Raw genomic sequence first — 15,000 nt, forward strand, 5'->3', positions numbered from 1 at the left:
CATGCTGGTTCGCAGAGAGAGCGAGAGAGAGAGAGAGAGAGAGAGAGAGAGACAGACAAGGATTGTTACAATACTAAAGTTTTTGTTTCGATACGATATCAAGTCATGAATTTCAAAATAGAGTGTGAAAGTTGACCGGAGGTTTGAAGTTTCTATAGCATTTAAAACATTTTAAAGAAAAAATCGCTATGGAAAAAGTGGTTTCTCGCAAAATCTGTGAAAATATAGTGTGAGCGAAACAACGCCACTGGAAAAATACAAAATGTTGATTTATCTATCAGTCTGCCTTTTGTTCGGCCTCACTTAAAATAATATTGCTTCCAATAGGCGAACGCAGAAAAGAGATGGACTATAACTCTTAACCCCCACCCTGAGGTTTTTTAGCTAGCGCTTGTGGCTATCAAATCCTTAGGTAATCAATGTGTTTACTTACGTTAACTGATTGTTGTGAGAACACTTGTGATCCCCGACTGGTAAAGCCAGGGATCGGTGATGCAATAGCTAAGTGACTTGCTTTGTTGTCCGTTGTTTTTCACTGTTAGCAGAGGGATAGCGACGGACATGTTTTAGAGATATAGCATAATGGGTCTAAAGTCTGTACGGAGACACCATACACATGCATTTTATTGAGCAGAATAAAGCAGATATTTAACCAACTGACACCATGCTTACACACACACACACACACACACACACACACACACACACACACACACACACACACACACACACACACACACACACACACACGCACACACACACACACACATGGGGTTGGTTGGTTTTTCCAAAACCCCATACCTTTTCTCATACTAGAATGTGCAAAATTGCTAATCCACAGCATAAAAAATGTCAACGGTCGTTTGCACACTCCATAGCCATTGGCATAATAAAACTATTGTTGTTTTTATTGTTGTTTTCTAATGCTTATTTTCAGCGTTATACATACAGTGCAACAAACCACACACATATTTCAAATAAGCCCTGATTAATTTTATTCCACAACAACCCATGACACACAAATAATTGCCTCCTGTTTGAAATCCTAAAACAATTTACCGTTTGTAAAACACCAATTCTAGTCTTGACACACTAAAATGCTTTTCAAAAATAAGTGCTTCAAACGGCCCATGAGGGGGTTGGGTTTCCCCAACCTGCCCTCAAACCTCCTTACAACACATCTGCGCTAAAGTCGCTAAAGTCGATTGCAGGTCCTTTCATTCGAGCAGCAAATCATCAGCCATCCTCTGGTTGAAGCAGAGGCCAAGTGCTTTTCCACATTTCCCCGTGTTAACACGATTGTGGGAAAGGAGTGCGGTAATATAGGTGCACCGCTTTGTTCTTCCCATCCTTCACGTCCTTGCTACCATCTGCATCGTCCTAAAGTAGATGGCAGCTTCCAGTCCCTGGCAGCAAAGCCTTTTATCTTTCATCTTCATCCTCTCTTAAGAGGAGCGGTCCAAAGCTCAGCAATATAACATGGCATTACATAACAGCCTTTCATAGTAATTGGCATTTAAAGCATGAGCATAAAGCCTAGGGCGCTAGCTAAAGCCTATAGTGCTCTTCACTGCTGGACTGACTGAGCCTCAGTCTTACCAGGCAGCAGCATCTGCCCACGGCTCCCTCTCGTCCCCAACCCAGTGGGCCAGCCTCGCCAGACCGGATGCTCCTGATCCCAGCAGGGTGGAGCCCCCCCCCCATCCAACCCCCCCCCCTCGGAGCAGCGCTCGGCATCTGGGACGCCATGTGCACAGAGCCACCAGCAGCAGGACACACACACACACACACACACACAGACACACACACACACACACACACACACACCCTCTGCATCTGAGACGCCATGTGCACAGAGCCACCGGGGCAGCAGGACACTGAGTCTGCTGTGCTCCCTCCCATCTGCTGAGACGGCGGGGCAGGAAGGGAAGGGTGAAGCCCCCTAATTTACCTGAAAGCCTCAATCTAGAGCAATCTATATGTATATGTGTGGGTTAAGTCATCATCCGGCCCCCACACGCCCCTGTCACCACCACCCAGAGCGCCCACCACCCCTCATCTTCCCTAGCACAGGCCTAAAAGGGGGCCGGCCTCTGGGAAGACATCACCACCACCACCACCCCCACCTCCTCCTCTCCATCACTGTGTTTTCTTTCACAAGGCCGCTATTCTTCGGCTCACAAAACATTACCCAGCAGGGGCGGCTCCCCTTTGACCTCGCCCCCCTCCCTCCTCTTCCCCTCTGCCCGACCCCACAACCACACGGACACGTTCAGGATGTCTAACCCTCATCCCTCTCTCTCTCTCACTCTCTCTCTCTCTCCCTCTCACTCTCTATCTCGCTCTCTCGCTCTCTCTCTCTCTATGTCTCTCTCTCTCTCGCTCTCTCTCTCTCTATGTCTCTCTCTCTCTCTCTCCCTCTCTCTCTCTCTCTCGCTCTTTCTCTCTCTCCCTCTCTCTCTCTCTCTCTCTTTCTCTCTCTCTCTCTCTCTCTCTCTCTCTCTCTCTTTCTCTTTCTCTTTCTCTCTCCTCTTTCTCTCTCCCTCTCTCTCTCTCTCTCGCTCTCTCTCTCTTTCTCTCTATGGTCATGTGATGCAGTGGAAGCCCCCACATGGTGTTGTGTGAAATGGGATCCTGAGTGGGATGACCGGGGATTGTCTGGTGATAAGAGGATCATTAACATGGCATTGAGGAGCACTGACCATTGATCAGCGACGGAGCCTATGAATTCATTGTCAAAGTGAAAACAAATGTATGCAGAAATGGGCCCGAAAGGTTTCAGAACTGAAAATCTCCTCAGAAGGGTATTCTAGAAACACAACATGCAGGAATTCCTGGTGCGAGTCAGCCAGTTGAAAAAGAAAACAACTGTTGCAACTTCAATCGTAAATGTTAAACCTTTAATTTCCGTTGGTACACTAATACATAGAGAATAACGCCTTAACACAGCCTTAATTTGAAACACATTTTTGTGTTTCGTTTGTCATGTGTCAGGTTTTGGCCTGATTCCAGTGTACGATTACGATACGATTTTCCACAATTACATGTTTCATGACATCCAAAAAATGGTGGTGGTTTGTGTATGTGTGTGTGTGTATATACGTATATCTGGTATATGAATCTGGTATCTGCGAATGAGTTGGAAGACATCCTCTGTTGACATCATCTGAACCCTAACGTTGGCCTCTTATCAAACCATTTTCCACATGTTCACACAAACTGAGACCCCACAAGCAGAGCCACGGCGTAAGCACTGACAACTGCTGAAAACATAATGACTGTCATTTACAGAGCTGCATAGAGCTCAGTGTGATCTTGGAGAAAACTGCTCCGAAAACAAGCAAGAAACCGTTTGTGTCAGCAAACTTGGAACTCTTTCCCTGGCTTCGCTTAAAGGAGCAAATGTTGTCTGTTCATTCAAAAAGTTTCAAACAAGGACCGTAAGGAAAACAATGTCCTTCCCACATCTGAATCTAATTAGCCCGCTATCAACCCCCAGTCCAAACAATCCGGAGCACCGACATGGCCCAAACATTTATATTACGGCACTCAGGTAACACAAGGCACGCAGACGATTTATTATGATTATTGTGTTGACTCAGCTCCAGGTCCAGCTCCAGGACCCCAACGGACCACCCTCCTCCCATAAAGCCCCCCGTTCCTCAGGCCTGGAGCCCCTCACCGCTGCTCTCTACCCTGCAGAGCCCAGACTGATGACAGCCTGATACGTCCTCCCACCATGGAAAGCTGTCTGACAGAGACAGAGATCTGCTCCCCAAATGCAAAGCCTTTTTTTGTGCTCTCTATATATCTGGCTCTTACCCCGTGGCCCTGTCTAAATGCCGTCAGGGAGGACGCCCTGCTGACAAAGCATGGCAAAATCATTCCACATGCAGTTTATTATGGACGGGTGAATGGGCAAGGGGGAGAAGGGACTGTCACGTTCAAGAAACTAAAAATGTATCCAACAAATGAACAAAACAGGTGAATGTGCCTGACTGCCTGAAAGTAGCAGAGTGCAGCTACGAGAGCCTCATCCTCTACTCCACTTCAAAGTTGCAGCCACGACTCCAGCCTAACAATGCCCTCACACACACACACACACACACACACACACACACACACACACACACACACACACACACACACACACAACACACACACACACACACACACACACACACACACACACACACACACACACACACACACACACACACACACACACACACACACCCACACACAACCCTCCCCCCAAAGCCACACACACACACACACACACACACACACACACACCCTCCCCCCCAAAGCCACACACACACACACACACACACACACCACACACCACACACACACTCCACACTAAACCCTCCATTGACCGGATGGCTCTCCAGTCCTCATTCACACGCTGTCTGTGGCACCAGGGTGAACATAAATCCCCTCCTTGAAGCCGTGGCCAAGTAGAGAGCAGAGCGGCCACTCCGTCGGTTCCCACAATGGCCGTGTCACAGGCTAGGGCGCTCGCACCGCCGCTGACTGAGGAGCCCGCTCTCCAGATCAGTGTTTGGACAAGCCCCGAGGCATTGTGAGAGGATGTCAGCCGACGCTCTTTAAAACAAGGTCCCTTTGTCCCCGCGCAGGGGAAGCGTTGGCTTAAACTTTAATTGGAGGTCTTGACAGTGGTAGCCATGGCTGTTCGAAAAAGGGCTGAGTCAATCCTCCGAACCTACATATTAACATATTAACCTAATTGTTAGCATGCTTTATCAATATATCAACTGTGCCAATGGAAACGGAAAGCTAGTGAAAGACAAACAAACGTTTGTCTTCAAGACAATGGATGAGACTAGACGGTTGCTAATGTGAGGGAGGATCAGGGTCATGTTTGGCGTATCCAACCCAGTAAAGTGAAAGGCAAGAGGAGGCGCATGCAGGCCTGAGCGCAGAGATGCGGGACGCATTAGTGGGGTGGGACGGGACTGATCGGGTCGGCACTGAAGGAGAGAAAGGTGGCCCGTCATCGCCTCCCTACCCCTCAGCTTCACAGAGGGGAGCAGGAATGTGACCCCTCCGTCCGAGGGCCTCACGTGGGACCGTCACCTGCTTTTCATTTATGAGAAAAATGCACCTCAGGCATTCAGGCAATTCCTCTCTCTATTTCTCTTTCTCTTTCTTCCCCCCCCCCCCCGCCCCCTTCCTTCTCTGATCCTACATCTATTCAAAATGCATTGGAGTTCACGGTAAAGTATTCACAGGAGGAAATGACTCAAGTCATTTAAAAGTCAAGCCGGGAGCCAGAAATCCCTCTCTTTACACGAGCCATCAGCATCCATAAAGGCAAATAGAGCCGTCGCCAAAGCCAGGGGCGCCGGAGCAAAAATATACGTTAAATCTGTCCAAAGCATATGCCCGATGACTCTTTGATATGAAAACCTCATATACTGTATCTTTGAAGTTTGGATTGCTGCATGGAGTTCCCACTGTGGGCAATCAAATAAAATGGTCCCTCCTGCAGGCAAAAGACATTTTTCTTCTTCCACTACCCAATCCTTTGGGATTTTCGTACTTTCTAAAAACACATTGTTTTATACCCCTGCCTTCAATTTTTAGTTCACCGTTAAAGGAGCCAATAGATCTTCAATAGATTGAACTTGAGGGCCTATGTAGTAAAATGTGATGAAACATGCCGCAGCAGTAGTAGATTGGAATGTTATTGTTGATGAAGATGACGATGATGATGATGGTGCTGATGATTGCTACTTTTTGGGCCTGGCAGATGTTGAACTTTCCACATGCATGACAAATTCTTCCAGAAAAATAAAAGCAAGGTCATATACTGTGAATATTCCACGCGCTCAAAGCTCGGAACAGAATTTCACAGGGGCGAAAAAATGCAGATTAAATCAAGAGTAGGCGTCCAGTTTCATTACACTGCAATAATGGTATTTCATGGCACATGCAGGGTTTAGAAAACCATGTCCAATGCCTTAATCACAACCATGTACGCCAGTTCATAAAAGTTCAAATGTACTTAATATTGCTAAACATCTCCAAAATCCCACCTTGGCTTGAGTGCATGTTGATTCCAATTCAATTCAATCTGATCTCAAGAGCTGGGGGTGGGTATGGTGTAACAGCTCCTTCTCACTGAACCCAGTGGGCATAAAAAAATCAGATTGTGCAGTGATGTTGAGTAAAAGAAAGATCAACAAAGAGAGCCTTTAAGCTGTCTTCAGAGTGAGGATCCCACGGACAAAAGACTATGGCATCCCCTACTGCCAATGATTTACACATTCCTGAAAACAAAAAGTAGCGTGGAAGCAAAAACACTGTTTTGTCTCCAACGTAGCTCTGCTTTGGCCTTTATTGTTGTAATATGATGAAGACCGAAAAAGCCACAACGAGGAGGAAAGGCTCTCCAAAACATGAGCCAGACCTCCCTGCGTGGCGCAGGTCTGCCCCGTAAATCAGACAGCACCGCTCGCCAGCGTCTAGCACTACATTAAGAGTCTCCCCCAGAGGTCCTCCAGGGCCCATACACCTCACACACACCCCTATCAACACACACACCCCTCTGGGGCACAGCTGGGACTCTACAGTGTTATATTAAAAATAAATAACGACGTCCACAGGTTGTTGGGAACATGGAGTCACCCAGTGCGTGAGACAGAGCGTGGGTACACTGTCAGCTTATTAATGGAAGAGCCAGAACTACGCAGTACAATATGAGGCTCAATCTCAGGGGCGGCACGGCCATGAATAAATGCTTTGATGGGCTGTGCTGATGCAAGAACACGGGACGCCCGCGCCCCTCATCCTGACCAAGGTGGAGGGGGGCTGTGAGTAACTACGTCTGCATGTGCTGAGGCGCATTCAAGCCCTCTGCACCCCAGCCCCCGCCCCCCCTCCCCTCCCCTCCCCTCCCCTCCCCTCCCCCACCTCCGTCAGGATCGCTGTGAGCTCCCCTTGAGTGCTGCCAGAAGGAGAGAGTGAGGATAATTAAAGCATTGATTGGTGTGTCGGCGGCAGCAGCCAGCGAAATCCACTGTCAGACGCACACACACACACACACACACACACACACACACACACACACACACACAGGTGGGCGCGCTGCCCAGACTCTGTTATCACAGGGCAGGATCACAAGCTGTCAGTACACCAACAAGAAAAACTCTAATTAACCATGCCGACGTGGAGGTGTAATCAGTGAGCTGGGGGGGGGGGGGGGTTGGGAGACAAACTTTTATTTTTGTTCTGTCCTGCACTGTTAAATATGTCTTTGTTGGCTGAGGTGAATTTAAATCGGTGTGTAATAAGCGTGTGTGTGTGAGTGAGTGTGCATATTCAGGCTAAGTCTCTCCATACAAGGCCAAAACGGTATTGTTTTGCAAGATGGATGGAGGAGCTGGAGCAGTTAGCTCATTTTTAATAAGGCTCGCCACAAATGCACGTGCACGTTCGGGGGAAAATCACAAATGGCTCTACCGGCTCGACTTTCATACCCTAAACAGCGTGACAGATCAATGAGCTTCGAACAAAGAAAGCAAACACAGGAGGGCTTGGGTTGGGGGTGTGGGCGACGGTGAGGGGGGGGGGTCCTTCCTGAGACCCCTCGGAACTGTGGTGTAGGGGGTTACTGAGAGGGGCCAGGGGGGGCCTCAGAGCCCCAGACTCCTAATGACAAACAGGCCTCCCTCCACACCTCGCTCCTCTCTTCCTTCTCCTCTCCTCTCCTCTCCTCTCCTCTCCTCCCTCCACACCTCGCTCCTCTCTTCCTTCTCCTCTCCACTCCTCTCTTCTCCTTACCCCTCCTCTCTTCTCCTCTCCTCTCCTCTCCTCTCCTCTCCTCTCCTCTCCTCCCTCCACACCTCGCTCCTCTCTTCCTTCTCCTCTCCTTGGGTAGAGAGCCCTGAGCTGCAGCCGTCTCACCCCCCCGCCCGCCCAAACAGCACCTGGGCAGGGGGCCAGGCACCCTCATCCTGTGCTCAGTCACCTCCAGAGAGAGCTTGCAGGCCCCAGGCTTAATCTACTCCTGCAAAACTATGGCTAACCACAGCCTTCTATCCACCCTGGGATTCATCTGCGATATGAATGAATGGGTCAGAAGGTTGATCCCATAGAAAACACAACACATAGAGACAAAAGCTATTTTGTGCTGAGAACAGAAAATTAACTTATATATATATATTAACTTATGAATACCCTGGAATTATGACACAACAGACGTATGCACCGCAACTCTTCCAACTAAATTGCAGGTGGCAAGAACATGTTTGCAGGATTCCATTACACTGACTCATACAGACATTCGCTCATAAGATGACGCATAAAATAAATTCCTGAGTTATGCACAGTTCATCTGGTCTGAGAGATGAGTTCGTTAAGATCTTGTTTATCAGAGATCGTTTGCATCCCCGTTGTTGTTTCCCATGGTGACTGGCACTCTAGAACAACGCTAGAACAATGCTCCCAGTTAGAAACGCGCAGACAGCCTACGTAACCGAACAGACGGGAACAATCAGCAGACGTTAGATACAGCGAGTGAGGAGCATGTGCTCAACATCGAAACCCACTCCCCGTCCACCCCCCCCCACCCCCCACCCCCCACCTACATAAGCCCCGGCGTGCAGTGGCTCTGCCAAGACCTAAATGAAGACCCGATGAGTGACAGGAACTGACTCAGAGACCCAGGGGCCTGTGCATCTCCTTACACCCTCCTCAGCCAACACACACACACACACACACACACACACACACACACACACACACACACACACACACACACACACACACACACACACACACACACACACACAGGTTGTAACACACAAGCCTGCACCACAGGTCTGGAACAGCCTGCCATATATCTGTCCTACATGGGATGCTGTGCAGCATTAGCTCTCCCTGCAGGCTCGTCACACAGATCAGGAAGACCTTACTCAGAGGCGGCAAAGAGAGAGAGAGAGGAGAGAGGAGAGAATGTGTGGGGACGTCAGCCAAACCCAAACTATACTTCATAGGACTATGTGGAAAAGCCCTTGTGAAAGACTGATGTTGTAGAAGATTTATAATGACCCTCCCTCGACACTACATATACTACGATGGCTCTTGACGAAATCTGGAGAGGGAGAGGTAGGGCATTGTGGCAGGGAGAGGATTAGAGGGGAAACAAAGGGTATGGTGCAAGAGCAAGAGACAAAGAGAAAAGAAAGAGAGAGAAAGAGGGAGAATTCAAAAAAAGAGTGGGAGAAGAAAGGGCCGAAACACGCTCGGACAGGAGACATTCCAGACAGCAGCTCCAGAGAGCGGTGGGGGAGAACAGGGCCTGTCTGCCCAGTGAAGCGTGCAGAGGGTCGGGCCTGGGCCCAGGGAGGAACGGGGGGCCAGGGCAACATTACCCCCATAAATCACCTCAACGGGGTTAAACGCCCTTTTATGTAGTGTGAGCGGGGTGGCAAATTCTACCTCTTGGGCTGTCAATCAAGAGTTTCACTTTTCCACCCTTTCCGTCCTGCGGTATGCTTGTGCCAGGCCATCCAGCACACTCACACTGAGATAGGGAATGTCGTCCTGACTGAGCAGACCGACCGGGGCTCCTTTCAAGATCTGCTCCGACCGACGACTGCCAGTCGCATGGCAAATCCATTACAACTGCAAACATTCGCCTATGTAAATCCAGATGTTGCAATTACGAGCCTTTTGCCAATTTTTCTGATGTTCCACATCTGCTGCTCTCCCCCCCTCTCAGATCAGAAGGTCTCTCAAATTTGGAGGCACAGGGCACAGGGTCCAGTTTATGAGATGAGATTCCAGATGCCTGATTATCGTCTTACATTTGTTCCCTTTGTAGAACATCTTACATTAGTTCCCTTTGTAGAACGTCTTACATTAGTTCCCTTTGTAGAACGTCTTACATTAGTTCACTTTGTACAACCTCATGACAAACAGTCGATAAAAAGCATATGTAACCTCAATATTAAAATTCACTCATTCACTCACGCTCTAGTCGTGTACAGTGGATGACAAAAAGACAATGCAGGGCTAAAGAGACTGACTTTAACAGCAACATCGACACCAAAAAGACCCAATAACACAGAAACCCTCAGACATTATGCAACTCCGTCACTGTAGCAGCTCATCTGAGTCCACCCTTTGAGGAGCCACTTGAGCTCCAGTACCCAGGCTTCAGTCATTGCACAACCCCCATTGACCCCGCCGCTGAAAGAACACAGAGTTTCGTTTGGCCGGACCGGTCCCATCAGTCAGCACGGCGCAATCGGAGACCCCTGGGATGGGCCCGGCACAGTCCCAACACGTGGCCCCGGGCCCAGGAGTCCCCCTGAGTGCCAGAGCAAAGCCAAAACAAACGCGGAGAGAGGCGCTGCTCGGACCCTCCTGTTTGCGCCGGATTGATTTACTGAGGGGGTTAATGGACATTGATCATTCCGTTAAAGCTCCCTGACCTCTTTGTCAATGCAGGACGTTTAGTGGACAGGTCAATATTTACTTTAGCCGAGTGGCAGAAGGTCTTCTGTGAGCAACACCTTCTCTGTCTCCCAGACACCTTGGTGTAGGCAAAAGTCTAGAGCGTAATGGGCATTTGCCAAATGTAGTGAATATGCTTCCAAAAGTGTACAGTGCAATCACTCTCAAACTTGAACTCGCTCTGTGACTTTATGGGCACTTTTTTCACCTTGTCTTTTGTGCTAGAAAATCACCTTCCAACCAGTTTTAGAGTTTCATCTAGCGCATCAATTATTCAGGCTGTTTTTGAGGAAGTGCAGTCTTGGGTTCTTGAGTTGAAGGTATTGGATGTTGTCCTTTCCCTGCTCTTTGGCTCCACTCTCTTATGACATCTCCTGCTTACTCAGCGCTCTCTGACTTTCAGCTCTTTGCACTCAAAAAGTTCAACCGGTCATTTCCACACCAAAATGTCCCCTCTCACCACCCGTAGTCAATCAAGTCAATACAGAGACCCAGATTAGAGCCTCACGTGTAAAGGCATTTCCTAACTCCTCTCCCCGAGTCAAATCAATCCCATCTGCCTCATTGAGGATGCCTGTTTCCTACATCTATGCCTTCACATCGAATCACATTTGCAGCTGTAAAGACAGAAGCTTTTCATCTCTTGGCTTGTCACAGTGGGCAACCAGGTCTCCCAGTGAGAGTGGCAGGGGGATTTGACCACCCATTAGCCTGCCCATGCCTTGCTAACAAAAGCCCCACCAAAGCCCACTAAAGAGACGCTGGAAACATTCAAGCCTTTCAATCCAGTCAGTCAATCAGTGATGGGAGGAGGGACTGGGCAACTCAACTGAGGGAGATTTGGGATCCTTTTCCACTCTACTCCGTAGCAAAGCTAGAATGCTAATTAACTAAGCACTGGGGGTCAGAGGAGATCACCCCAGCCCGTGAACGGAGAGCAGAGGAGAGGACCGGAGCGCCAAAGGTATAGGTCCCACACGGCCGCCATTCAGACACAGGGGTGACCAAGAGAGACACACACACAGTGCGGTACTTAGAAAAGACGGCCAAAACACACAGATTCAATTATCCCGAACAGAACAGAGAGAGTTCTGTGGCATAACTGCATGCCAGGTTGGACACGTTGAGAGAAGAAAGAGATGCTAAGTTTCCTTAAACTGTCAACAACACAGACGGGGAACTTTCTTTGAAATTGTCTCTTTGAAAAAGCATATTAACACTAAACATGGTACTTCAATATCTAAAGTGGCAATAATAATTTACTTTGCCAAGTAAAGCAGAGCTCTCTTTCTTTTCGGGACCCTTGCCCCTGCACCCTTCTCCACCCCCTCGCCTCCCCCCCACCCATGCATCCTCACCCCCCCCTCTCCATACGTGATGGAGCAGACACCCCCCCATGCTCACCCAGACCATGCAGGAGAGGCAGACCCAGGTGCGTGCCCGGCCGGCCAGGGTGGCGGGCAGGCTGAGGGAGACGGAGGGCATCCTGGAGGGATGGATCAGGCACGCTGCTCTGGCTCCTCGGCTCCCGGGGAGGGATTCCCAAATATTCCACACGGAGCTCCGCACCAGCTCTGCAAATCCATGACACGTCGAAAGACAGGCAAAGATGAACTGCTGGAGCTGCTAGTCCTGGTACCGCTTCCTTCTTTCTCTCTCTCTCTCTCTCTCTCTCTCTCTCTCTCTCTCTCTCTCTCTCTCTCTCTCTCTCTCTCTCTCTCTCTCTCTCTCTCTCTCTCTCTCTCTCTCTCTCTCTCTCTCTCTCTCTCTCTGGCTGTCTGACTCTGTGTCTCCTGTCTTCCTCGGTGTGCACTCTCGCCTTCTGCGACTGGCTCTGTCCCTCGCGCGCACACACACACACTCTAATGCTGTCTGAGGGCCTCTCTCTCTGCACTCTCTCGCTCTCTCTTTCCCTCCTCTGAGAAACTCACAAAGCTTTTGGGGTCAGGCAACTCAACTCCACAGGAGCGAGGGGGAGGTGTCTAGAAGGGGCCTTCATTTATCCCCATCTCTGCCCCCCTACCCACGTTCTCCCTCTTAGCTCCTCCTCCTCCTCCTCCTCCCCCCTCTCACTCTCTCTCTCCTCTCTCTCACACACTCTCTCTCTCTCCCTCTCTCTCACACACACTCTCTCTCTCCCTCTCTCTCACACACTCTCTCTCTCTCCCTCTCTCACACACTCCTCTCTCTCCCTCTCTCTCACACACACTCTCTCTCTCCCTCTCTCTCACACACTCTCTCTCTCTCCCTCTCTCACACACTCTCTCTCTCCCTCTCTCTCACACACTCTCTCTCTCTCCCTCTCTCTCACACACACCTCTCTCTCTCCCTCTCTCTCACACACTCTCTCTCTCTCCCTCTCTCACACTCTCTCTCTCTCTCCCTCTCTCACACACACTCTCTCTCTCTCTTTCTCTTACTTCATTCTTATTTTCATACACTTTCTGCACCTCTTTGCCTTTCTCCCTCTTAGAATCTTTTTCTCTCTCTCTCCTCCCCCATCCCTCCGTCTCTAGCTTTTCTATGCATGCTCGCTCATGTCTGTGCTAATGTCACTTTAATTTTTCATTAACTCTCTCCTCCTCCTCCTCCTCCTCCTCCTTCTCCTTCTCCTCCTCTTCCAGCCGACCCTCTCGCTCATGGCCTCTCTTGTTCCAGAGCTGCCTGCTGAGATCCACCTCTCCAGAGAACAAACTCACAAGTCTGCAGACGATGCATCTGCAGGTCTATTTTCAAAGTTATGACCGACTACATTCATCTCAGATATAGCACTTCATCTGTATATTTACAAGCGTGTACATCTGTGTAGGTCCGTAAGTGTGTGTCTCTGTGTGTGTGTGTCTGTGTGTGTGTGTGCACAACTTTCCTTATTATTAAACCTTCATCCAACAGTAATGAGCTGCATTGTACACTCACGACAATGAGCCCTGGCCTGTGAGACGGACGTCTGTAAACAAAGCGTAACAATGCCGTTTCATTAACTTCCCTCCATCCATCAAGCCCCTAAATTGGTTGCAGGAGAGGAGGTGGTCTGTCAGGGGGAGACCAGTGGTCTGTCTGAGGGTCTCCCCTGCCTGTCTCTCACACCCTCCCTGGGTAATGTCACTAATCCCTGGTATTTCCTTCCCAGGAGATGAAACAGCTCAGGGGCCAGCCCTGCCTTCTGACGGACCTCTCATTAATCTCCCCCACCCCTCATACACACACACACACACACACACACACACACACACACACATGCCCCCCCCCCATTAACATCCTTCCATTAGCCCAACCAAAACATTTAGATGGCAAAGTGAGGGGCATTTGTAGGGCATTAATCTGCAGAATGATAAAAAGGACAGTGGTGATGTACAACGTCTTGCAGGAAATGGACAATGCCTTGATACTTGGGATACCCTGAACCGAGGAACTTTTAAGAACCACAGGGACCAATATATGGGACCATGCTTTTTCCTCCAAGGCTCAAAAGTCACTGCTTTAAAGTAACACTATGCAACAATTTGATACTTTTTGAGATATGGTTTTATAGGAAACTAGTTTAGGTACCATCCTCAAATTCATTTTGATAGCATATGGTCATGTAGAGGACAGATAAACACATGTGTCTTCCCCACTAGCTTTCCAGGATATGCCCTAAGTAGTTCTGTGTAACAAGCAAAAATTGAAGAAAAGCTTTCACACGCATGATATTGCCAGCTAACCTGCCCAAAGACACCAGTTAGTGTGTTGGCAAGCTTATCAATGTCAGCTTGGCTGTTTTTGGTGTTAGCGAGGTTTTTGCATGCCTTTTAGGCAGTTATCTTACTAGTTTTGAAACAGAACTCCGTATTGCTGCTTTAATCAAATGAAGCGATCTGAGATATCTTCATTTCTTACTTTCCCGGAGAAGAGACAACAGCAAGCCCCAGAGCTGTAGGGATTCTGTGGGATCACTCTCCCCTGACCGGAGCCCATCTCATCTCACGGGGCTCTCGCATACACACACACACACACACACACACACACACACACACACACACACACACACACACACACACACACACACACGCTCTCGCAATCACAGCCACGGCAGGCAGAGCCGCTCCGCTGCCATGCTCCTCTAATCAATCCCTTTATGAGTGCCGCTGCAGTCAATAGGCCCTGCTATATATACACACGCCAGCAGCGAGCTGAGGATGTGCTTTCACAGAATTCTATTTCCAGGGGCCAGGAAATCAGATGAGGAGCAATACAATACAGCAAAGTGTCCCCAGCCCACAGGACCGCCCGCACGTTAGAGGAGATTGGGGTCAGAAGCAGGCGAGAGAAGAGAGAAAGGGGACAATAAGGAGATGACGCAAGGAGCCGTCTCTCAGCCCCAGATCAAAGAGCCGTCTCCAGCAGAGTTATTCATATAAGTATGTATCAAAAGAGACCAAGCAATCCCTGGGCTTTACTGGAGAAGGCTAGTGCAGGGAGAGAGAGAGAGCGAGACAGAGAGAGAGAGAGAGAGACAGAGAGAGAGAGAGA

The 15,000-nt window shown here is 49.2% G+C and overlaps 1 protein-coding gene across 4 annotated transcripts in view; it reads right to left on the reverse strand.

Moving 5' to 3' along the window:
- The window catches only part of tns1b (tensin 1b), a 160,265-nt gene that overhangs the window by 125,767 nt on the left and 19,498 nt on the right, over positions 1–15,000 (reverse strand). For 2 of the 4 annotated variants that reach the window (XM_080839275.1, XM_080839270.1), the window contains exon 1: positions 11,893–12,148. The exons of the other annotated variants lie outside the window; for them this stretch is intronic. In XM_080839275.1, the coding sequence (XP_080695401.1) occupies positions 11,893–11,973 (81 nt within the window). In that variant the 5' untranslated portion in view covers positions 11,974–12,148. Of the gene's footprint in view, positions 1–11,892; positions 12,149–15,000 lie in introns of those variants that run through there. 4 annotated transcript variants of the gene reach the window in all.

This window comes from Sprattus sprattus (genome assembly GCF_963457725.1).
Source record: "Sprattus sprattus genome assembly, chromosome: 5".
Taxonomy (NCBI): domain Eukaryota; kingdom Metazoa; phylum Chordata; class Actinopteri; order Clupeiformes; family Clupeidae; genus Sprattus; species Sprattus sprattus.